This window comes from Rhinichthys klamathensis, unplaced genomic scaffold (genome assembly GCF_029890125.1).
Source record: "Rhinichthys klamathensis goyatoka isolate OS25496 unplaced genomic scaffold, OSU_Roscu_1.1 h1tg000191l_1, whole genome shotgun sequence".
Taxonomy (NCBI): domain Eukaryota; kingdom Metazoa; phylum Chordata; class Actinopteri; order Cypriniformes; family Leuciscidae; genus Rhinichthys; species Rhinichthys klamathensis.
In genome coordinates this window covers 3828843-3852915 of record NW_026606717.1, presented here as the reverse complement: position 1 = coordinate 3852915, position 24073 = coordinate 3828843, and the positions used below count along the sequence as shown (strand labels likewise).

The following is a 24073-nucleotide window of genomic DNA, read 5'->3' as shown; positions in this document are numbered from 1 at the left end:
TACTGTCACTATCTGCTAAAACTCTCAATGAAAGGAAAATGAAACTTAATTATTTAATGAAAGGTTTAGACGTTTAAATAGTGGCATTTAGAAGAAGCAATTTAAGTAGCCTACATTTATATTATATTAATACTTATTAAAATAGCATAAAATGAATATGCATAGTCAAGTTTCTATTGTAGGCCTATGCTAAAAAATAAACGATTGAAAACGATATTGCTGAAACGAAACTGTTCGAGTAGATACAGAACAGGCTGCCACTAGATGGTGACAATCTCTTTAATAAATCCATAAATAACCAAGAAACACACCCCTGGCAAGTTGCTGTCATTCTTACAAAACAGACAGTAGCTACTATTATTTGTATATAAATATTTGAATCTTATTGGTGTTGTTGGTGTTTTTCCATTATGTAAGACCATGTAGGCCTATTACAAAAGTTGATATGGTTAAAAGTCGGGTAGCATACACTTTTTGGATAACTTGTAATTGTGTACAGCTGTTCTTTATTTCTATTATGTGTATAGTTATAGATCCATAAATGATTTTTGTCTATTTAAAAATAAGAGTCGAAATTTTTTGCCGGTTTTCTCTATATGAACAGGTTTTCACAGTTTGTCCATACCTTAAATGGATGTTTTAAATGATTTAGTTAAATGTGGAATGGCATTCTTTCTATTGTATCTCTGCATTAACCCAGACTCTGTTACACCTGCCTTAATCCTAATCTCATTTTCTCTACCCTCTACTCTCTACTCTCACTGTTAATGCCATTTAGAGAGATTTGGGTAAATGCTGATTTGGTTGAATGGTTAGAGGCAAATAGAGCGAAAGGTATGAGAAAGTTTCCTCTAACAAATGAAGTTGTGTGTGTCAAATGCTTTGGGTGGCTTCATGAAGCAAAATAAACTGTAGGCCTACTATTCATCTTTGAGAGTATCACATGACCTACAAAGAACTGAGTTGCATTTGCTTTGGCATGTGTGAAGCAGCAGTGTGGGAGTGGAGGTTACGAGCAAAAGAAAAGAAAAGTCACAGCTTGTCTGTAAACCCATTTCCTGTCTGCACATCATCTGAGAAAACAGAGGTGTGTGTGTGTGTGTTGTTATTACAAAGTAATTAATTACTGTAATTTAATTACTTTAACCTTGAAAATGTAAAGCTATTATTAACCAATTAACCATAGATTGAAGCTTTAAAGGGATAGATAACACCAAAATGAAAATGCTGTTATCATTTACTCACCCTCATGTGAGGAAAAAAATATATTTAGATGAATGTTCGTTATCAAAGTGCTTCGGTTCCCTTTGACTCCCATTGTATTTTTTTGTCCATAAAATGGAAGTCAATGGGAAACAAAACTGTTTGGTTACCAACATTCTTCATAATATATAATTTTATGTTCCACAGAAGAGAGCAATACACGTTTGGAACGTCATGATGGTGAGTAAATGATGACAGAATTTTCAATTTTGTGTGGACTATTAAATTTGCTTTAAAGGCATTTCATTGCAGTTTATATGAATGTGGTATTTTTTAAGATAAACAAAATTATTAAGAGAAACACAACCTGGACCTTTTAAAAATGCTGTTTAACTCTTTATTTCACATGCTTGTTTAGTACACACACAGTTAACCATGGCTTGAGGCCACTGAATCTTTGACAGCTGGCGGTTCCGGCGCATGCGCAGAGGAGTCGCAGAGAGGAAGCGCGACAGAGAGCAGTAGCAACGGACGAGCTGCGGCTGATCTCCTCTGACACAATTATGTCTGTCTCGCCACCACCAGTTTCCCTCAGGTATCCGTTTACCGGAGCCTGAATGGCGTTGGTAACTGTGCAGCGGTCGCCTACTCCAAGCGCAACATCCAGCCCGTGCGTTTCGGTGAGTGACTCGCATCTTTTTTCTTCTTCTAACGTTACACCTTCCACAGCCTCGGTAGTTTTTGGGTTCATTTCCGCTGTTTCCTACGGTCCGTTTGTCCTCAGACGCTAGAGAAACACGCATGCGTGAAATATAGACTCGGAATTACATTGTTGTCCATATGGCTGGCTCATCAAATATCTGTCGAGCGTGTGACATGGGCTGTATCTCAGTCGTTGAGATTTTCTGCTAAATCTACCGGTTGTTTGCAGTGGCATGCCACAGACAGGAAGTGTTTGATAATAGCTCAAATGACTCAAAGCTTCTCTTTGACAATGTATCAAATAGTGATATTCATATGCAAAGGTGACTATGACGATGTGATTGGTCTTCAAACGAAAGTCGTCTCGGAACCAGGAAGTAAACACAGTTGCCCCCTTAAAAACTGAGCCAGTTATAGTAAACGGGCTGTCTGTAGAGTAGTAAAAATGTGGGATTATTAACGTCTAAAACTAGACTGAATAACAGGAGGCAGATTTAAAAAAAAAAAAAAAAAACGTAAAGCAAGGGTTTTAATTTTTTAAAATGTAAATGACCCCAATATTTGTTGATCCCCTTGTCAGGGACCCCTACCATATAGGCAGCTAAGTTATATGTTTTGATGTATTAAAACCCATTTATACTACCAAAGCAAAATATTAAAGCATGCCTACCTATTATTAGACATATAAACGTGAAGATAAGATAAGAAACATGACGAAAAGATAATTTTTTCAGATTTATTAGCATAGCTCTTTTCAAAATAAATATGATTTAAAAACTCCCTAGAAAAACAAAAAATGCAAACTATTCTTGAACATATACAAGGGTTTATACATTTGTTTTTCAATTATATGCAGCTTGTTTTATTTTATTACTATTAAAAGCAAGTTCTGTCAATAAAATAAATAAAAGGTGTGATAAGTCCTAATTTCCACAAGTCTTTAGACAGCAGAATGAATATTATAAAGTTCAATAATAATATAGTGTTACATGCAATACAGTTGTTACAAGAAAAACAATTAGTTTCTTAAATTTTCCTAACACCACTTGCAGCCTCTGTGGGTCCTTCCTTAGACTCCTGTTTGACATCATTTGAAATAAATTTGTATACAAAGAGAAAGGCCAAGAGCTATGATGAAGCAATTCGTTTTTACCACTACAGAATCATATTATGATATTTCACTGTTGTCTATTTAGTGACTGAAACTGCAGCCATGATGGTGCTTTTATAGAGTCAGTATGACAGAATTCGAAGGTTTGGTTCCAGGTGGGGTTGATTCAGGTTCTAGGAACCAATATCTGCTTTCACTATTATCTTCTTGAGCAGTACTTAACACCAGGTTACTTCAAAGAGACTTCCTTCCAACTTGTTTGTTAAAAATCATCTGTTAGGTAACCAGTGGACAAATGTTATCTCTTATAGGCAATTTCGTTGGTCTTATCATGTGACGACATCTGCGAGAAATCTCATGTGAGAGTGTCTTGTGAGACTCCTGTTTGATGTCTATGGTGTTACCAATACTATACATGCAACAAATCCAGTCTTAGTTTGCTGTACTATGCTTTAATACACAAACGTGAACTATGTGTATGACTATAAACTATTTGAGCATATGCATTGGATAGTCAAATATTTTGGAGGTCTAGATTGCCAGTCATTTTCTGCTTAAAACCAAATAATTCATTCAAACAGATTTCATGGAGTCAAACATTTCCATAATGCAAAACACTGAGCTTTCATTTGGGTTTATGTAAAATCATGCCCATCTTGGGTAATGTCTGACTGCCATGAGTAACTTGAGATGAATTGGTTCTCTGATAGCCCCGTCTTTTTTGGTGCGTTCAGTGCATTAATTTCTGAACATGGTAAATGTCATGCCTTATTGATGCAATGCATTTCAAATACAGATGTGGCTCTGTTTCATTAAAAACAACAATGTTCCCCCTGTATTTTTGCAATATTGGTATTGCCACACAACTGGTCTGGTGGAAGTTTCTTCAGTGTTTACTGAGCTGGTTATATCATTTGTATAAAACAAAACAAGTTTCGAAATATCCTGTCAGCCTTTATCATACTCTGTCTAATATAATAGTGCGCCTCTCGCTTCGTCTGTCTATGTTCTGGAATAAAGATGCATCATGCTACTGCGAACTGTTCATTTTAAAATCTTTTAGGCTTTAAACTCCAAATTCGTATTAACACGTTCAAATGCATTTAGCATGAAATCCCCATCTCTTCGGTTGATCATCTGCTTTGAATAATAATGTGGGCTTATGCACTGATCTGAACTGTTAGACCCAAATAAATGCTGCAGCATTTGAAAGGTCTAATAAGCCATTTAAGTTGGGTAGAATTTATTGATCACTGGTGAGAAAGCTGCATGAATTCTTAGACAGATTAAAAGTAGGTGTACAGAACAAGACATTCCCCAAACAAAATGTGGGAACCAATTATTGCACTTGTTCAAGTTATGGGTGATTTTTCAGTGATGTCCAATTAATAGATAGCAATGCAAGATGTCTGCCTCAACAGTACTTTTTTGTGCACAAAATAATCTGTGTATGCAAAAACAAAATTATGATTATTATTACTATGAATGGATTAAAGTAAGGGTCTCCACACACTTAAAAAAAAAAAAAAAAAATTGGGTGAAAATTGAAAATATGTGCAATACAATATTGAGTTAACTTCAACCAAATCTAACCTTTATGAAACTTTATAAAATGAAACACTCGATTTTAGTAGGTGTCTCTGCATGAACGGATATCTTTAAAAGACCCCTGTATTATACTACTATATAAATAAATGTGACTTGACTTGACTTGACTTGTATTAAAGATTGATTTTGATGCTAATCTTTACATTGCATTTTCGTCTTATTGTTTAGCCTCAGAATCCGGGTTTCCATAACGGATTTGCGCAAAACTTTTGCAATCATTTTATTTGCGAAATGTTGATTTTGAAATTACTGCATTTCCATTAAGCGATTTTATGCGAATAAAAATGAATTTTTTCCTCTCGCTACAACAAGTCATTCCAAAAACCATGGGAATGGATGTTGGTTTACGTATATCGCAGCGACTGCACTAGCAATTATTTTTAATCAAAGACATAGGTGTATTAATCAAACATTAAAGGGATAGTTCACCCTAAAATTCTGTCTTCATTCACTCACCCTCAAGTTGATCCAACTCCAAACCTGTATAAATTTCTTTGTTTTGCTGTACACAAAGGAAGATATTTTGAAGAATGTTGGTAACCAAACAGGGGGCTGTTCCATAAACCAAGATTAGAGTATAAGCCAGGCTTATTTCAGTTAGTCAGGCTTATTTTTGGTAGATTCGGTTTCATAAATCAAACTTAAAAAAGTTCAAACTCAGTTACCCTGGCAACTTATGCTGGGAAGCTAGGCCCTGGTCCAGGGCAGGCTAACTGTCAGCCTAAGCCTCAGTTGTTACACAGATCCTCAACACTGACTGACAAGAACACAATGATATTACCACTGACAGTCTCTAATACCATTATTGGACTTTATAAATACACAGTATCCAGAAAATCAACTTAAATAAGGCTACAATATATAGACAATATAGACGCATATATAAGGCGTTTTAAAGTTGTCCGTTTAGGACATATCATTTTTGTAATAAAGACATTTTAATTAAGGAATGCCTCGGTTATCAGAGAATTATTTCTCTACACTGTCTCTTTTTTATATATATATATATATATATATATATATATTTATGTACTTTATTATGTCTTTCAATTCAAACACATTTAACACAATTATACAAATGGACAGTTCCTTTAAAGACATCATATTTTCCCCCAATAAATATTCCTTATTTTTCCTTTTTCTTTTGTGATAATACCAACACATACATATAAATAAAACAATAAATAAATATGAATAAAAATATAACATTCACATATATCAAACTCTTATAATGAATGACACATAATTCCTAATAGTTATTCAAGTAATATTATTTAAATATCAAATATTCAATATTAAATAAGTAAATAAATAAAATAACAAATAACTAGAAATAAAAGGGAAGGTTACATAAAAATGTAGTTATTGTAGGCCAATATATATTCCTTTATTTAATGGAATATTCTTTGATTTTGGAGTTGCACATATCTTTTCAAAATGTATACATTTGTTCTTAATTTAATGTTATCCTCTCCATAATGTACTTTAGAAACTAAATCTAACCACTCATTTAAAACTGGGGATTCTTGCTTTTTCAAAAAAATGATTGCATTAAAAGCTGTAATTCTCAGCATTCTAAATAAGTATATATCATCTTTAAATAAAGTAGCATAGGTCCTATACCCAAAACTATATTTTGTATCTTTATATATTTAGTTTCTTAAAAAAAAGCTTCCCTGAATTAGGCTACTTCTGTTCAATTTCTTTTTTTTATTAGAAGTATAAAATGTATGAGTGTAATGAGCTAGAAGTTTACTGCAACTTATCCAACATCCTAAAGAGAAATTATTATAATTAGAAGATATTTCTAGTGTTATAAAATATTGCATATTAATTTTCCAAGCAAAATGTATATTTTAGTCAGAATTATTGCGCTCCTATTTGGCGCGCAGCAGCGCTCGTTCAATATGAAGATTAGCAGCAAAATGGATACATTTGTACGACTTTCTAACATTTACAGATGGAGAATATAACTGTAAAATGTAATTTTTGCACTGAGGGGGGAAAAAAACATGTCACAAACGCATAAAACAGCACAAAATATACGCTGTTTGATGGTGGATCGATTTGATCCACGATCGACCTCTAGGGCTGCTTCAGAAACGCGTGCACACGCAATTATCTAGACTAGATAAACCTGGATCAAATTAGTGAGATTGCGTGAACTTCAATTACCTTTTATGGAACCACTTTAGCCCCAACTTATTTGTTAGGCTCATTCAAGTCCGGTTTTGGAGTTTAATCCCCGCTTTTCTAAGCTTCATTTATGGAACAGCCCCCAGATCTGGGCCCTGAGATCTGCTTGGTTACAAACATTCTTCAAAATATCTTCCTTTGTGTACAAGCAGAACAAAGACGTGTATACAGGGTTGGAACAATTTGAGTGAGTAAACTATGACAACATTTTTACTTTTGGGTGACCTAGGCCTATCCGTTTATTGGCAAGGATGGCAGTTTTGCGAAATATTCCTTTTTCGAATTGCCTGAAAAACCTTAAAAACTTTCTTGTGACATATGGTTTTCCATTGGGTGTATCTTAAATTCGTAATTTCAATTTGCACAATTTGAAAGGTAATGGAAAAAACGCAGCTAATTTTACGACCAGGGGTAATATGTTATGCTACAGATCGATAAGAATAATAAATCTGTTTCCTTTCTTTTTTTTAAGGAGTCTGGCAGTGGGGAAGATGACCGCCGGTCTCAGCCCAGAAGGTAAAAGAAAAATTAATTCTCAATGAAGCCTTATGTCATTTAATGCAAACTGATAGGCCAACTTTTTTTTGCATTTTAAATACAACTGACTGACTCAGTAGGTCATTGACAAAACATTTTTAAAACAAAACATGCAAATCTTACCATTTCCTTCAAATTCTATCCTTCAAAACGCAACGGTATTTTTCATAATGTTTGGAAGATCACAGAAGAGGAGGATCATTAGGATAATGTCTGCCTGCACACGACGTCAACGCAATGGTTGTACAGTATTGTCATTGGACCTATATTCAAACCGGACAATCGACCGGTTTACCAACCGAACGAATCCAGCAGTGTCTGCCATAATATCAGTCAAGTGCGCGTCATTGATCATTGTTCTCGGCAGAAATGTTGTTGTTTTTTTACACATGGTCTAGACTAGAGTATGCGGGTGGTGTGGCTGGTGTTGGTCAAAAATGACCTAATTTATTATTTTTTTCTCAATGAAATGAATGTACTAGGCTATATTTTAGTTCTATAATGTTTTTTATATGTTTGTATATGTTATGTTTGTTGTATTTTTAGGGATTTTATGGTACTAAATTATATTTACGCTGTAGTTATAATCCATTTATTAAATTTTTGTGCATAGATCTGAACAGGGGCGGTTTCTTCATTAGGGCGATTGGGCGACGCACCACCAAAGTGTAAAAGTGACTTTTTCAATCACATTCACAATCTCATTCAACCACAGAGTTACGCTAGCCGTCACTATAGTCCAATCAGCGTCATGTCACGTTCTGTAGAGTACCGCCTCTTTTTGGGCGATTTCACTATGGCTGAGAATCGCCCAGAGTGTTCCCATAGACTTGCATTCAAAGATGTTTTTTTTCTAACTGCAGGCACTGCAATGCATTCTCTATGGGTTCCGGGAGGGCTCGCACTAACGTGCTTACGTCATCATACGTATCCTTAACTTGTGCAGCGATTGGTGGGAACAAACACACACTATTAAAAATCTTTAAGATTAAGTGACAAATAATATTTGAAAACAATTTTGAATTTGAATAACAAGAAAAAATGAAACACTACTATAATATCTTTATCAAATGTGATTAAAAAAATAAAAATAAAAAAGAACGAGAGCGAGAGAGACTGTTGGGACCAGTTGAACTTGAACAACGTCATGGCGAACGCAGTCATAACACAGTCATTTATCGTGTCATTAAAATAAATACCATTCAGCCCGTCGTAGTAATCAGCATACATTGAGCAGGAGCAAGTAGCAACAGGAACAACAAGATCTAGGAGGGCCTTGGGAGAAGAAGACAAGCAGAGGCTGTCTAAAGAGGTATTTATTGCTGAACATTTTAATACTCGAGTGTTGGAAAATCTCACTTTGTTTTTACAATCAGTTTAGGAAAGGATGGTAGCAGTCTTTTTTACTCCTAGCATTGTACTTTGAAATTTGTACATTTCCATTCGAACACCAACACAATCTTTATCCTACATGTCAACGATTCAGTCAACAATATTATTTGTCGCCACCTAGTGGAATCTTTAATAAAATAACTTAAACTATCTGAGTGGATTGAAAATACATTTACTGGTCAAAAACCCTTGTCAAACTCCATTTGAGCTTGAATTTTGGTAAAATGTTAATTAACGTAATAACACACACACACACACACATCATCAGCGCTGTCGGACGGAAGCCTTGTATGTCCAAAACTGTTACTTTTCAGGAAACGAAAGAAAACCTGTTTTTCCCCCAAAATAATTCCCAAGCTCTTTTAATGCTTTCCATTGGTAAAATATTTGTAAAACACATTGACAGATGTAAAGGGTGACCAATAGCATTCATTTTTGAAAAAATAGGGAAATATACAATATGGATTCTGCCTGATACATTGTTGCTGTCGGGATGGAAACCTTGTATCTCTATATTTATATTATAATAAATAATTTATTTTATAACTAAAATAAATGTATTTATTTTGTCAGGTCTGCGACACAATCTTAAAGTAAAGAAGTTGCCTTTACATGCTTAAGCTGTTAATTTATCAATTGCATGGGTGGACCTTATCCTTATCAATAATCCAAACATTTGCCCCCCCTGAGAGATTTTGCAGGAGCCGCCACTGGATCTGAAAATGACATTTAAAACTTAAACTGTCGTAAATCTTGAATGCTTTAGAGTACAGACTTAAGTTTGATCTCTTTTCAAAGACGACACTTGGCAAATTATTGCTGAAGTGTAAAAAAGTTTAAACAAGTGAACTTAACAAAAGTTACAGAATTTTACGTTTATAGTTATGATGAAAAATGCACAAAAATACTATTTTCAATTTTTATATTAAATATATATACTTCAAAATGAAAACTTAATTTAAAAATTAAAATCAAAGCCATAAATCTAAACAAGTTGTGTTCCATTTTTGAGCTTGATATCTCAAAAAAATAGCTTTCAGTAAGATTTTGTTGGACTGCAGTACCAAAAGTTTTCAGTAGATGAAATTCGTCTCCCATTCATTTCAAATGCGTTCATTTTTGATCGCGAGGACCACAAGTGTGACTATTTTATTCAGGACCATTTAATCTTTTCGAATCATGTCCATGATTTCTATTGTGTTCACATAGCAAGTGCCAAAACCTTTACCTATAAATCCTGATATCTGTGTGGAAAATTGCATATGCAGATTTCAATGCCCTTTTGTGCGCACACAACGTTTGTACATCAGGCTCCAGGTGTAAATGCCCTCCGAAACACTTTCAAGACGGATTTAAATCAGATCACCCAAACCACTTCAAGAGGTGGTCTGAGTCGGACACGCATTCCAAACGAAACTACTTGTTGTTGAAACCAGATGCATTTACATATGTACAGTTTACATACCGGTATGTAAATTTACCATAAGTAAATTTTACTCCTCCCAAAATGGTTAAAAATAAACACATATGTAAATTTTACTTCTCCCAAAATGGTAAAAAATAAACACGTGAGAGCGTCTTATTGGCTACATGAGTTTTAACAGTACAGAAGGATGTACAGGGTTCATTATTACAGAATATACATTTTTCTATCATGTTCTTCTGTATCACTGGGCCTCAGATGAGATAATATTAATAATGTTATAAAAAGCTGGTCTGAGTGTTCATAATCAAAATACATAAAAATGCACATACTGCTTGATGTATTCTTTATATTAATCCAGTAGTTTTAAATACAGTTTTAACTGGAATGACAATTGAATGTATTGATAGATTGATAGATCTTTGAGGTACCCATGTGAAGATGTTACAAAAGGCTTGCTTTCATGTCACAAAAGTTGTCCATTACGCAGTCACACAAACAAGGACCTTCATAAATTCTTTCTAATTACTCCTAATTTATGACATAATGGCAATACATTGTACATAATAAATGTTTGGTCCCATTTATTATACTGATCAGATAATGTGAGACAGATCCTGATAATCAATATCGCTGGTTATGTGCTCAGGTTTGCATTTTAGCGAGTACGTTTGCAGTGAGTGCACAGAACAAAATTAGTCAATGGATAAAAATCTGGATGATGATAAGAATGTGTATTAGCTTAGAATTTCTTGCGGCAAAACTATCAACTACTATATTCTGTGATCAAAATTCATAGCAGAACTGTGTAGTAAATGCTGTGGACAACAAACAATGCTTTGCTAGTAATGTTCACTGTTTATATAAGTTTCACTGATAAGAGCGATATTTGTGTTTTGATGGCCCTAGCGACCTGGACTGGTTTGAATACATTGTCATAGCACACTGTCACATGACGGGCAACCTAAATGTTTACACAGGCCTTGTGTTTCACCTTTGGTTTAGGATTTCATTAGCTCAGTCAGTCACAACAAGGGAAACTGGGTAGGACAAAGGGCGAGTGCGACCCATGGGAAAAGACCTATCCTTTCCCCTACCAAGGGCTCTCATGATTGCTATGATTACCAAAGGAAATTCCATCATCTTTCCTTTTTTACCAGAAGATAGGACAGCCTCGATCGAACACTGCTGTACCACGCTCATATTCATCTAATAGTTTATTTATAAGCACTTATTGCAATTTCCTCACTTTTATTGTAGCTTCCTCCTATTGTATAGCTTTGTTTGAGAGAATTACATGCCATAGTCCCTAGTCTCGTGCATTCAGATACAGTTTAATCTGTATAGACACTGTCTAGATTTTATGGTTTCTTCAGTTCATTTTTGGTTTATCACAGGGCGTATCAACTTCTAAAATAGTTATGTTAGCCTTATTAATAGTCATTTGGCAGATTATTATTACTTTGTAAAAGACTTTAAAAGATTAGGACATATTAGAATCCATTTCCAGAGAGCTCTGAATCCAGCTTGTGTGTTTACTCTGTCGGTTGATAAGGAGTCTTCTGTCCACTAGACTAGAGCACGTGTTCTGACTCCGCCCACCGTCTCAGTGTCTGCCTGTTTACTCGTGGAGCAGATGGATACACTAGAGATGCGAACTGAGACTACACAAGGAAAAAATGTTTTTAAGGATGACTTGCTAAATTTGCTCTGAATACGTTTATCCGTTCAGTCACTCAAAAGCTCAGAAGAACCTAGTAGTTGCTGGTGTGTTTTAATCGTTTCTTCAGCATGTGGTAGAAGGATAGAAAAGCTCTAGTGAGGGTTGCCTCACCACTGTCCGGCGTAAAGGATGACTTTAGGTGGTCTGGCGACTGCTTTAAGCAGCTCCACAGAATGCCTGTCTGCACACGATGGAATACAAATACTCCTGCAAAGCGGCTTTATGTACCAGGACAACATCAACCGGTTGTAAGTTTGAACAAGATCAGCATATGTTTTTATCATTGAAGTTTATGGAGAAGTCCTTTTCTGTTTTCATCAATTTTTTTCTTATTTATTTTTCTCTTTCATTTTATTGAGTTTTTTTCTTTCTTTGTTTTAATTTCTCTTTGAACCTCTTTTTTTGGAGTTCTTTTTTAATATATTAATTTAATTTATTTTTTCTTTAAATTTAATTATTTAATTATGGGTCTATGTTGTGATTTATTTTCTACATTTTTATATAATGTTTGTTTTCTTTTTTTGCTTAAGCATTTTGGGGTCCTTTTCTTTTTTTCTTTCTATTCTTTGTTTTAATTTTATTTTAATAGATTTTTTTTCTTTTTTTCTCATCCATAGATTCCAAAGTTCAGTTATATTACAATAGCATTCAGGGCTCCAGACTGAAAATATTAATTTGCGAGTGATATTTTTGCTGAGATCACCACTGGTGACAATATAAATTTACATGTTGTGTTTAAAAATGTCATGCCTTTTTACCTACATGTTCTGCGATGAGTAGCCCATCACATCTTTTTGTGTTGACGTAATAAAATGACACGACGCGCAGCAAAGTTGCAGTGGAAAAAAACCTCAGTGAGATTATCTTTTAATCTTTGCTGTTTTCTGTTACGGCCAGAACTTCACATTATTTGTAGCACAGCCATTCATAAGATTATGCAGTAAGATTTGTACTTAATTGGCACCTTTTAGTGAACAATTAACAATTTCAGCTTTCAAATTCTGTCAATTTTATCACGAAATACAAGCAATAGATGTCGTTTTGGCGCTCTTTAATGTGGCCTGGCAGATTGCCCAATCAGGATTTCAGCCTTGGAAAGAGCTTGTATTAATCAGCTTGAGAACAATCACAGTCACATAACGTCAAATTTACCTCAGAAAAGCCATTCAATGCCCATAAACTTGTTAGTCAGCTAGAAAAATGACTTATTGAAAGGGGCATTTTGCTAAATATATGCACTATATCACATAATCCTTATATTTTTACGTAACCTGTTGTCTACATGTCATGAGAAAGAATGCAAGGAGCTAAAAATGAAATTCAACACTACCCATATAGTTTCATGTGAAGCTTTCTTTCACCAAGTTTACCTCTCAGATATTACTAATGAAGAAAAATAGATTGGGTGTGTGCAAGACATACGACAACGTTTTTAGTATGCAAACTATACTCATTGGCCAAGTGATGCTGACATTATTATGGTCTGTGACACTGGCTCAGATTCTGTGTAAAGAACAATTCTTTTTAACTGTATTTAGTTCTCAAAAGCAATTCAGTTCTTACTTTAAATGAATCTTAGTTCCCAGGACATCCACAAGATGGATGAAAATGATGATTCTGTAAAAGGAGAGCAGATGTGACAACACATGACAAAATTAAAACACGTTTATTCTTTTGGGGCACTTAAAAAAAATTGGTGCCTATTCCCTTTGCTCCTTAATTTTTTTTTTTGTCTGGAGCCCTGCCATTGAGCTCTTTATCGTTGCTGTCATGACTGAAAACTGTTGCTCCCTGTAATGAAGGATGTTTAGTGTATCTAACTAAATATGCATGTATTTGTGTTGCATGGCGATTGAGGCAGTCAAAACAAAGTATAGTTTTACACCTTACCTCACTCCCACAGCATCTTCCTGTCCTCAGTAAACAGGAAGTCCTTGCCGCGCACACGTTTTTATCATTATGCAGAAACAGAACGTTCATTCCATTCAAGCATGCTGCAGACCACACAATCTCGTTAAGTGTGAAAATATGGTACTGTACCGGTGCAGAAGCATCGTTACATTTTAACAGTGATTTATGTGTAAATTAAGCATCATTACAAAGTGTGATCTAAGATGTGGCCTTTTTTGGCTTTACATATACTGTGTAACATTGACATCTTTTGAATGTTTTAATGGATAGTTCACACAAAAACGAGTGTGTCGATGAATGTTTATATGTGAATAAAAGCCTAAATTTAATCTGTTCATCATATAAAGCGATCATGTCTCTTCAGAAGATGTGGACTAAACGGCTCAATTCATATGGATTAGTATTAGTAAACTTTTTGAAGCCTCAAAGTGGTAGTTGTGTAGCTGTCAATGGAGGGGCCGAAAGCTCTGATTTCATCAAAAAGATCTTCATTTGTGTTCCGAAGATGAACAAAAGTCGTACGGGTTTGGAAAGACATGAGGGTGAATAATTAAGGACAGAATTTTCATATTTGAGTGAACTATCCCTTTAAAGCATTTATAATAAACAAACTCTCTCAGAAACATTCTTTTGAGTATGAAGATTCTCTCGATTCATATATAAATCAACGGATCGAAATTGATTCAGAAATGTACGTGGAGAGTAACACCCATGCAGCTGGTTTCAATAATGACTCAAACTTGATGCTGTCAATAGAGACGTTGATGAAGTGTTCGGTTCAGCATTACACGTTTGTCATCTCTTCTTTCTGTCTTTCCCCTCCCTTTTCCTGCTGTAACACACAAACCACTGCTTGAGTGAAACCATGTGTGTTATTATTTCAGTGTACGGTGCAAAGAGACAGTCGGCCGTAGATTGAAGTGTGGTTGGACAGTTCTTGACCCCTGTAAAACTGCCACTTTATTTGTATGCTTCTCTGAGTTTGTTAGGTACTGTGGTGGGTATTCAGAATAGTTGGTACATTGTGATAAATGTTTTCAAGAGTAGAAGGATTTTGGGGATTTAACTGGTAACTTCCTTATAGAATCGACTCAGATTGCTCTCAATTGCAGGTTATTATGTCCAACTCAATGGGGACATTAGAGAAATGTGTGTTTCTCAAACGTACTTTTGTGACTTTAATCCCGTCTGAATATGCCATGTCTGTTTTTCTCACACAACCTCTGTTTCTGTTTCACAAAATTACCTACTGTTTTTCGGCAAACTCGATGGTCCTCTGAGAAATTGAATCCCGTCCGAATTACGAATGTCTGTGATTGCCGATATGGTATTATACTAACGCTTTCCCTCATGTGTTTTTTTTACCTACCTGAGCTACCATTTGTGCATCAATATTCCGCATGCTTTTTTCATTCTATTTCAATGAATGAATAAATAGATTTATTAAGCTGCAAAGACTGTCCATTTTAATATCAGCGTCAGGTACTCGTCTAGACATCTCTGCTCACTTATGTGGTTAATTATAAACAGCCACTTCTATGAACTTATATGAAGTTTATTTAAATAGGGTTTTAATAATAAATAAAAGCTCGATAAATAATTCATTAAAAAATTCCTATACTTCATACGTGATGCACGCAAGCACAGCAGATGACCTTCTGTAATGCCCACGTTTAGAAAACACACACTTCCACCTCTGTAATAAACACAGAGATGTTAGTTTCGTCCGAATCAGACGTTGGGTGATAAGAATTGTAATTCAAACTAGTCCTGTCCGAATAGGGCTTTAGTGTACTTTTTGAAATCAATATTCAAAATGTATATTTGAAAGATTAGTAAAACTTGAAGGAATAAATCACCTAGAAATTAAATGTCATTATTAATTCACCCTCATGTTGTTCCAAACCTGTATACCTTTTTCTGTCTATGAATCACACAAAAAAATGTATTCCAGTTTTCAGAAGCCACACGTTTGTGTGATGAACAATCAGAAATATCAAGTCGGCATTTATTTTCTAAATTATTTTATTGTGAATGATTCATCCATGCATATATTTATTTATTTATTTTTAATCAAAATGTCATAAGTTCATCTTCTGGTGATCTTCTTGACCTCCCTAATTCTTTTTCCCTCTATGATAATCTGTTCCACTCGTTACAATACGTAAGAAAAGATCTGTCTCAACTTCCATTTCTTCCACTCTGCTGTCCGCATGTATCTCTGTATTGTATTTGAACAGGGCGTGCATGTCATACAGAAAGTGTGAATATGTGGAAGTGCAGATGACATCTAAGTGTCTGTTTACACCTGGCCACTTCATGCGTTTTCTGTGATCGGATAGCTATCCGATCGTGAAAAGACCAGGTGTAAATGCCCTCCGAAACGCATTCGAGACGGATTTGAATCCGATCGCTCAAACCACTTCAGGAGGTGGTCTGGGCCGCATTCCAGACGAAACTGGACAAGTGTAAATGCATCTGGTTGTTGAAACCACATATGTAAATTTTACTCCTCCCAAAAATGCTAAAAAATAAACGTGTGAGAGCGTGTTATATAGGCTATATGTCATGTTATAGTCAGATATGATGACGCTACTGCAACACGTATCGCCGCAGCTGTGCATCTATTCATCAAGCCAACGTGCAAACTATTGCAAGTAAGTCGCAGACGCTTAACACGCAATCATCATCATTAAAAGTAAAGAAACGAAATGATCTTACCAGGGCTGTTGCCGCTCTCTCTTATTGCGGTCTTTGGTGATCAAAATATGCTGCACATATCTGTTGCTTTCTGTGACGTGCACTGACGTGAATCTGCATATAGCGTGGGAATCGAAGATCGGCTTTATATCCGTTTTGCAAAAACACATTTATGTGACCAGGTGTAAATGGAATCGTTTTGATAAATCTGATAGCTATCCGATCTGAGAAAACGCATGAAGTGGCCGGGTGTAAACAGCCCCTAAGAGGGGACCTGATCTGTTCATCACACTGGATTACTGTATGACTTGCAGTGTTTTGTAAAACTATCATAAACTGACATGTGGGTGCATAAATAATGATATAGTAAATAACGGTAACTGTAATGATGTGGTTGAATCATAGGAGGAAGCAGGATCCACGTGCAGCACACATTAATTAAATAAACTCAAAACTTCTCAAATTCAGACATAGGCTCAAGAACAAGACTCGGGAACAGGAACAGAACAACCAACGTTACAACATCAAGAACTCACAAAGACTGAACTAGACACAGGGCTTAAATACAAAGGCAAACAAGCTAAACAAGATAACAAGGGGGCATGACTAATCAGAAACGCCTGGGAAGACTAATAAACAAGAAAAACTACAAAGGAATACAAAACATGGCAAATAATTCATTTTTGTTAAATTAGTTAATTAACATTAGTTAATGCATTGACTAACATAAACTAACGATATGTTTATAAAGCATGTTAACTAATGTAGTTAACTAATGTTAACAAATTAAACCTTATTGTAAAGTGTGACATTTCCCTTTAAATCATTCAAATGCCTGACTAGTTGTTCATAAAAACTTTTGTTTAAAATACATTTTTGAAGCACAGAAACATTTAGAGCACAGAATGTATTTTTTTTTTTTTTAGAAAGCTCTTAGGCCCAAATATGCTGCAAAAAAATCCTATTAGAAACACTCCTTTATAGTAGTAATAATAAAATAAATTAACAGGTTCATGATTAACAACAGACCATTGAATAGATGCAACAGACTTTAGACAATAGACACACACAAAGTCACATGTACACACTCCCATAATACTTCATTCTCACGCTTTTGAGCCGACACACAATAACACCCTCATAAAAAGACATATGGTTATGCACATGACTCAAAAGCAGACGCGCGCACACACAAATGAATCTGTGCTTCTCTCACTTCTCTGCTCTCTCTGCTATTCACGCTCGCTCTTGTTTTACAGTCTGCATAGTCTGAATGTCATTGATTGGAAGGAGATATGTTGCTTGGTATTATTCAAAGAACAGAAACTCGCACACACAGATCCCCCAGCTGTCGCAGTGATGGGGAACAGAGTGTTCTTGTTTGCGTCCTGGACAGAGAGTTCGATGTGTGAGCTAATGCCTTCAAAAAGGAGTCCTCCCATATTCCCTATTGAACTCAGTGTCTCATGTTCCACTCAGGATTTAAAACGCATCAGAGAAATTTATAGAAAAGATAGAAATAACAGCGTTTCTTTCACAGGATAGACACGGTTTAGATGGCTAATTTAAAAATTAAATCTAATTTCTTAGTGCTGGCAAATAGTATTTAAAATGTCAGAAGGTAGCCTCTGATAAATGCTCCCACATTGTTTAAAGAGGACATGTTATGCCCTTTTACAAAGTCTCGATATTGTTTTTGAGGTTTAATAGGTTTTCATGCTTGAATGGTCAAAGACACCTTATTCTTCATATATTTTACATTTTTGCATTTTTACTTCTCCCAGTCTGTCTGTAACACTCTGTTTAGTTTCTCTCTCTATGAAGCCCTTTCTTCCAAACGTCGCAGTGTGCTCTGATTGGTTGGCTGGACCAGGGTGTTGTGATTGGTCAACTGCTTTGAGGGTGTTTTGTAAATGGCACACCCCTTACCATAATCGCAAGTTTCAACTAACGACTAACGCAACTTAACCAGTCCTCTCCCCTTTTTTTCCCGTATGCCTTGGGAAGGAATCATTTAAATGAGGAATATTGTGATGTATGCATTGCTTCCGGAAGAAAACTGAAGACTATAATCAAGGTGTTTCAGGGAGTTCAGAAACAGTGCTTTACTGATATAGAGAAAAATTCCCTTTGGAGTGACTTTGTGCTTTGTAACTTTGGCAACCGTTTTAATGCTCAAACAACAAAAATGACACACTAAAGAAAGTTAGACATTTAAAAAAGCTTAATAGGTCTCTTTAAATAAGGTTAAACATTAATTTCTGTAGATTTTTAAGTTTCCTCTCTTCGTTTTAGCTTTATTTTTTTTGTTAATTAGTGGGGATTTATAAGGCAAAGTGTTATTATATAATATGATGTTGTTTTTTATTTAAATAATACATTTTGTCTACCATTTATGAAAAATGATGAAACTCACCTGAAAAAGCACTACTCATTTAAAAAGGAGGAAACCAAACTATGTTTCCCATCATCATCTGCTGCAGCACGGGAATGATAAAATACACAGATAAAGCATAATTTCCACACCTATTGTGCATCCTTTGCCATTCATTTTGCTATTCATTGTGATTAATTAGAGCTAAACAAGCTTTCTGCCTTTGTAAGGAAGTGAAAAAGAGAAACATTGTTCAATAAGTCAATTGTATTCCACCCAAAAAGTCTTGACACACATCCCATGAGCGCTTAAGTACTTAAAGAAGTTCAATTCACATTTATTTGTATAGCGCTATTCACAATACATCTAGTTTCAAAGCAGCTTTACAGAAAATGCATGTGTCTATATTACAGTTTAGAGTGATCTGTTATCAGAGGTGACTGTGTCCTAGTAATGGATTTCAGAAATGTACATGTACAAATCACACAGTAAGCAGTTAGACTTATGATTTTCACCTGATGGATGAAATAATGGGAGAGAAAAAAAGTAACACTGAAGAAAGACACTAATTCATAGTTCGAGACCAGGGCTGTGTCCTAAACCATTAAAGCTGCAGTAGGGAGTTTTGAGAAAACGTTGACTTAGCCTGAAAATTTGAACAAGCACAACTTACAGGTCCCACCCCCTTGCTCTCTGCTGCGCTACAGCCCTCCCTCCACAGCTCGTCCTCCACAGCGGAGCCTGTCGTGAACGCGCAGGCTAGTAAACAGGGCCACCGATAACAGCGGATAAAAAGTTATATGGCACATTCACTAATAGGGACTAAACGTCAATAATATGCTTTACATTGACTATGTCCTGCCCATACTTTGACTACAAACTTCGTCCTCAAATCATTATGTATTTTGCAATACAGCCTACATGTAACTTTATAATGTTGCACTCTTTCTATAAGTTATAAATAGCTAGTAAGATAACGTTAATATAACGGTAACTAACGTTACAGTATGTAAGTAATTATTCTAGCGATATATAATGCTAGATAAGGTGTGCTAGTACATTATTTCAGCAACATGACAAGCCAGTGAATTAGCAGGTTTCAATTGTTGCTTAGCAGAGTGCGTGACATTTTATCTACATGTTATGCGGCTAGAGTTTTGACACCGAGTCAATGGGCTCTGTGTAATTCTTTCTTTTTCGCTTGTTTATCGTCATCAGTCTTTTTCCTTTTACCTCTTTGTTTTATGAGCAGGTGTCCCTCGAGAATTGGCAGTTTAGGTTGTTTCTCCGTCATAAGCACAGCTGCAGCACGCCGGCAATCTTGAGTTTGAACGATGGCTCGCGCTCCGGCGCTCGTGCTGTGCAAGAGAGGGGTGTGATCAGCGCGTACACGAGCGTGATTGACAGTGCTAAGACAGTCCTCCTGGCTCTGATTGGTTGTTTCTGACCGGGAGCGTGTATTTCTTGCAAATGGCAATAGGACCACTGGGAGGAGCCAGAGGAGCTTGATTTTTACACAGATTATCTGTCTCATATTCTACTGTCAGGACATAATGACAGTTTTAGCAAATACATGTTTTCAAAAGTTACCTACAGGAGCTTTAATGCACATTTTAAGGGGCAGCCATTTGGAGTGGTGTCCGAAACCATAATGGATATTATCAATTGAATTAGTGTACTCATTCAATCCCATAATGCACCTAAATAACGAATTTACAAACAATGTTAATTCAATGGCTAGCTATTAGAGCAAACCCATTCGAAGTGAGAATTGGGCCTAATAAATCCCCACATCTCACTAGAAGAGAGTCTCCCATCTGCAGCACTTCAGGCGTAAAAGTATACTTCGGCTGTCCGGGTTCTGCGACGGTCATTGTTTCCGAGACGTAATTTTCACCATCAGGAGGGTCCGTGGACATCCGTGCACACAGTCCGCGTGCAGCCCAATTTTAGTGTCAGTGCGGACGGTGCGTGAACAACAGCACATGTGCAAGTGATTTGAGCACTTGAAATCTAAGACTAGAACGCGTCTTTCCGTGCTCACGGCCAGAGACACGTGTGCACTCAACTGTGCGCAAAACGGTGTGGAAGTGTGGAAAATGAAGTATACCTGGGCCATTTGTGTCCAAATTCACTCACTCATTTTCATTAATTTATTTAGGAGTACACACTCCTTCAGAAATAATTTTCATATACAGATTGGGTGCTCAAGAAGTATTTGCTTGCTGAATAAAAGTTTTTTTTTTTTTTTTTTACTGACCCCAAACTTTTGAACAGTAGTGTATTCACATTCAGAAATACACATGATCTCAATTTCTGTCTCTTTCTGTCCTCAGCATCAGTGAGAGCTTTCTAACAGTGAAAGGTGCCGCCCTTTTTCTTCCACGTGGGAATGGCTCCTCCTCTTCCTCATCCTGCTCCTCCAGAATTACAGGACAGCGCAGCAAACATGCAGGTATGGGCATCCAGTAGACAACACATGCAAACAAGGAAATAAAAAGCATATGACCATTTATGATTAATGAACGATTTTACTCTCTTTGTGCAGGGGACATTCAGCAGCACCTGCAGACCATGTTCACTTTACTGCGGCCAGAGGACAACATCCGTCTGGTGAGCTCCACACACAATCTCACACACAGTTACTAGCTCTCTACCAAAACCTAGTGAGCTGCCCGTGTAGGCAATAAAGTTTGGGAAAAAATCAAGCCACACTGCATGAATACTTTATAGATAATAAAATACCAAAATGCATTGCAGCAACCTTAGTGAATTCTAAGACCGGAAGATGTAAATCATAATAAAAAGCTAAAAGGCTTATCTAAAATATTGTTTTAGATGCAGGCTGTGCAGTTGACATTGTAAATGTTACAATTTACAACTTTCATACAATGACAACACTACAAAACATTACAGTGTAAGTTAAATTAATTAAAGATGGTAGTAAAAGACAAAATAAAAAAATATATATACACTATCAAAAGTTTGGGTTCGGTGAGTCTCTAGTCTCTAATGCAGAATTTCTTATAGCTCTTATATAACTATTATACAAAAATACAGTAAGAGCTGTAATATAGTGAAATATTATTGCAATTTAAAATAACTGTTTTCTATTTGAATGTATTTTAGAATGTCATTTATTACTGTGATGTGGCAAAGCTGAATTTTCAGTAGTCATATATCCAGTCTTCAGTGTCACATGATCATTATTATGTTTGTTTAAACTGTGAAAAGAAAAGAAAAAAAAAGTTTATTGAAATGTTTTGTAACATTATAAATTTATTTACTGTCTTTTTTTCATCAATTTAATGCATCCTTGCTTAATAAAAGTATTTAAAAAAAAATCCATAAAAAGCTAAAAGGCCAATATATTGATACAATGTTTTTTCTGAAGAGACTATTTGCCTTCCCTACAGGCTGTGCGGTTGGAGAGCACCTTCCCCCAGTGTACCCGCTACATGGTGGTGGTCTCCACTAATGGTAGACAGGACACAGAAGAGAGCGTGGTGCTGGGCATGGACTTCAGCCCTTCCGACAGGTTTGTGTGTGTTGCTGCTTGTACTGTTAAGTTAAACCAATCAAATGTTTTAACAGCAAATAAGTCATTTTTGGGGGGTGTTGCAGTTCCTTTTCCATAGGCATGGTGCTTCCTCTGTGGAGTGACACACGGATCCACCTGGATGGTGACGGGTAGGTGTGGCATATCTGTTAAAAACTGACAAATGCACTTCTGATTCTCCTGTACTGTAGGTTGTTCAGATAGTGTTTCACCCCTCTGTTTTCTTCACAGGGGTTTCAGTGTGTCTACAGATAATAGGATACACATATTCAAGCCAGTCTCAGTCCAAGCCATGTGGTGGGTGCTTTTCTTTTCTTCTTGAGATTCATTAAATATAGTTTTAAGTAGTGATGCACTGAAATTATTATTTTTTACCGAAACAGTGAAATTGACATTTAGGCTTTCATATTTATTTCTTGCTGTAACTAGTAGTAAAGAGGAAGAAATTATTAGTGCGCGTGCACGTGCTGTTGCTTGAACTGAGGCGGACCGAGCGATCTGTCACGTCACATTAAAGAGCACCAAAAAGACCATTTATTGTTTGAATTTATTGATAAAATTGACAAAACTTGAAAGCAGAGACTTTGTTCCATATTAAAAGTAACGAAGCACAAAGATGATTGTGTTTATTGGATGAAAGGCGCACTACAAATAGTGTTTAGTAACATTTTGTTTTTGCAAATCAGAGTTATCAGAGTTAATCAACTCAGTTCACCAAAAATAAGATAAATTAAAATCGAGAAATCGGTATTGTCCACACAGCTGACATGTTTACTTGTTGTAGCTTATCCACAATTTGTGCACGAAATAGACACGAGAAACGCTAATTAAATGTCACTGGGTTTTTTTACAGTTTTTTTTTTTTTTTTCAGTTGACGAAATTTCGGTGCGTCACTATTTTTAACACATTTACTGAATTTGATATGATAACTGTTTCATTCAAAAACAGTTGGATATTTTACAAAAAATAGTCAATTAGCCTCTTTATGGCAGAATTCGCTAACATATTTTGTATTATTTATTTTTTGTTATGTATTTCATTAATTTGATTTTCATAAAAAGGAACTGTATGCATCTAATTTAAAAATAGATTACTGTATGATTAAATTATATAGTATATATTTTGAAAAAATTCTATATGAGTGCTTTGACATTAACATTGATTTATTGAATCACTTGACCCTCGTTTGTTACTTAAGGTTTTGATTAATATCAATACTGGGCTATTATTGTACCTAAGAAAGAATTTTGGTGTCAGTCCAACCTTGATATGGTGGCATGTTTTGATATGGAGCACCTCTTTTTCTCAGGTCAGCCCTGCAGTCTCTTCATAAGGCCTGTGAAGTGGCCCGCTGTCATAACTACTTCCCAGGCAGCCTCTTCCTGACCTGGGTGAGCTACTACCAGAGCCAGATGTCCTCAGATCAGTCCCGCATCAACGAGTGGAACGCCATGCAGGACGTGCAGTCCCACCGCGCAGACTCGCCTGTGCTCTTCTCTGATGTGTGAGTACTAATTTGTCAGTGGTCCTGCAATTTGAGCGAATGGAAGCCTGTTTCGATGCATCATGGGACTTCATATATATTTTAAAGTGCCCTGTTATGCTTTTTCGAATACTACCTTTCATGTAGTGT

The 24073-nt window shown here is 35.9% G+C and overlaps 1 protein-coding gene across 2 annotated transcripts in view; it reads left to right on the top strand.

The window, feature by feature from the left end:
• The first annotated feature begins 1678 nt into the window (after positions 1-1678).
• Positions 1679-24073, top strand: part of ssh2b (slingshot protein phosphatase 2b) — a 31766-nt gene continuing 9371 nt past the window's right edge. Inside the window, exons 1-8 of one of the 2 annotated variants that reach the window (XM_056262146.1) lie at positions 1679-1883; positions 7293-7336; positions 21217-21335; positions 21429-21493; positions 22297-22418; positions 22505-22570; positions 22671-22736; positions 23750-23944. In XM_056262146.1, coding sequence (XP_056118121.1) covers positions 1821-1883; positions 7293-7336; positions 21217-21335; positions 21429-21493; positions 22297-22418; positions 22505-22570; positions 22671-22736; positions 23750-23944 — 740 coding nt within the window. In that variant the 5' untranslated portion in view covers positions 1679-1820. Of the gene's footprint in view, positions 1884-7292; positions 7337-11942; positions 12144-21216; positions 21336-21428; positions 21494-22296; positions 22419-22504; positions 22571-22670; positions 22737-23749; positions 23945-24073 lie in introns of those variants that run through there. The other variant, XM_056262145.1, reaches the window with a different exon arrangement.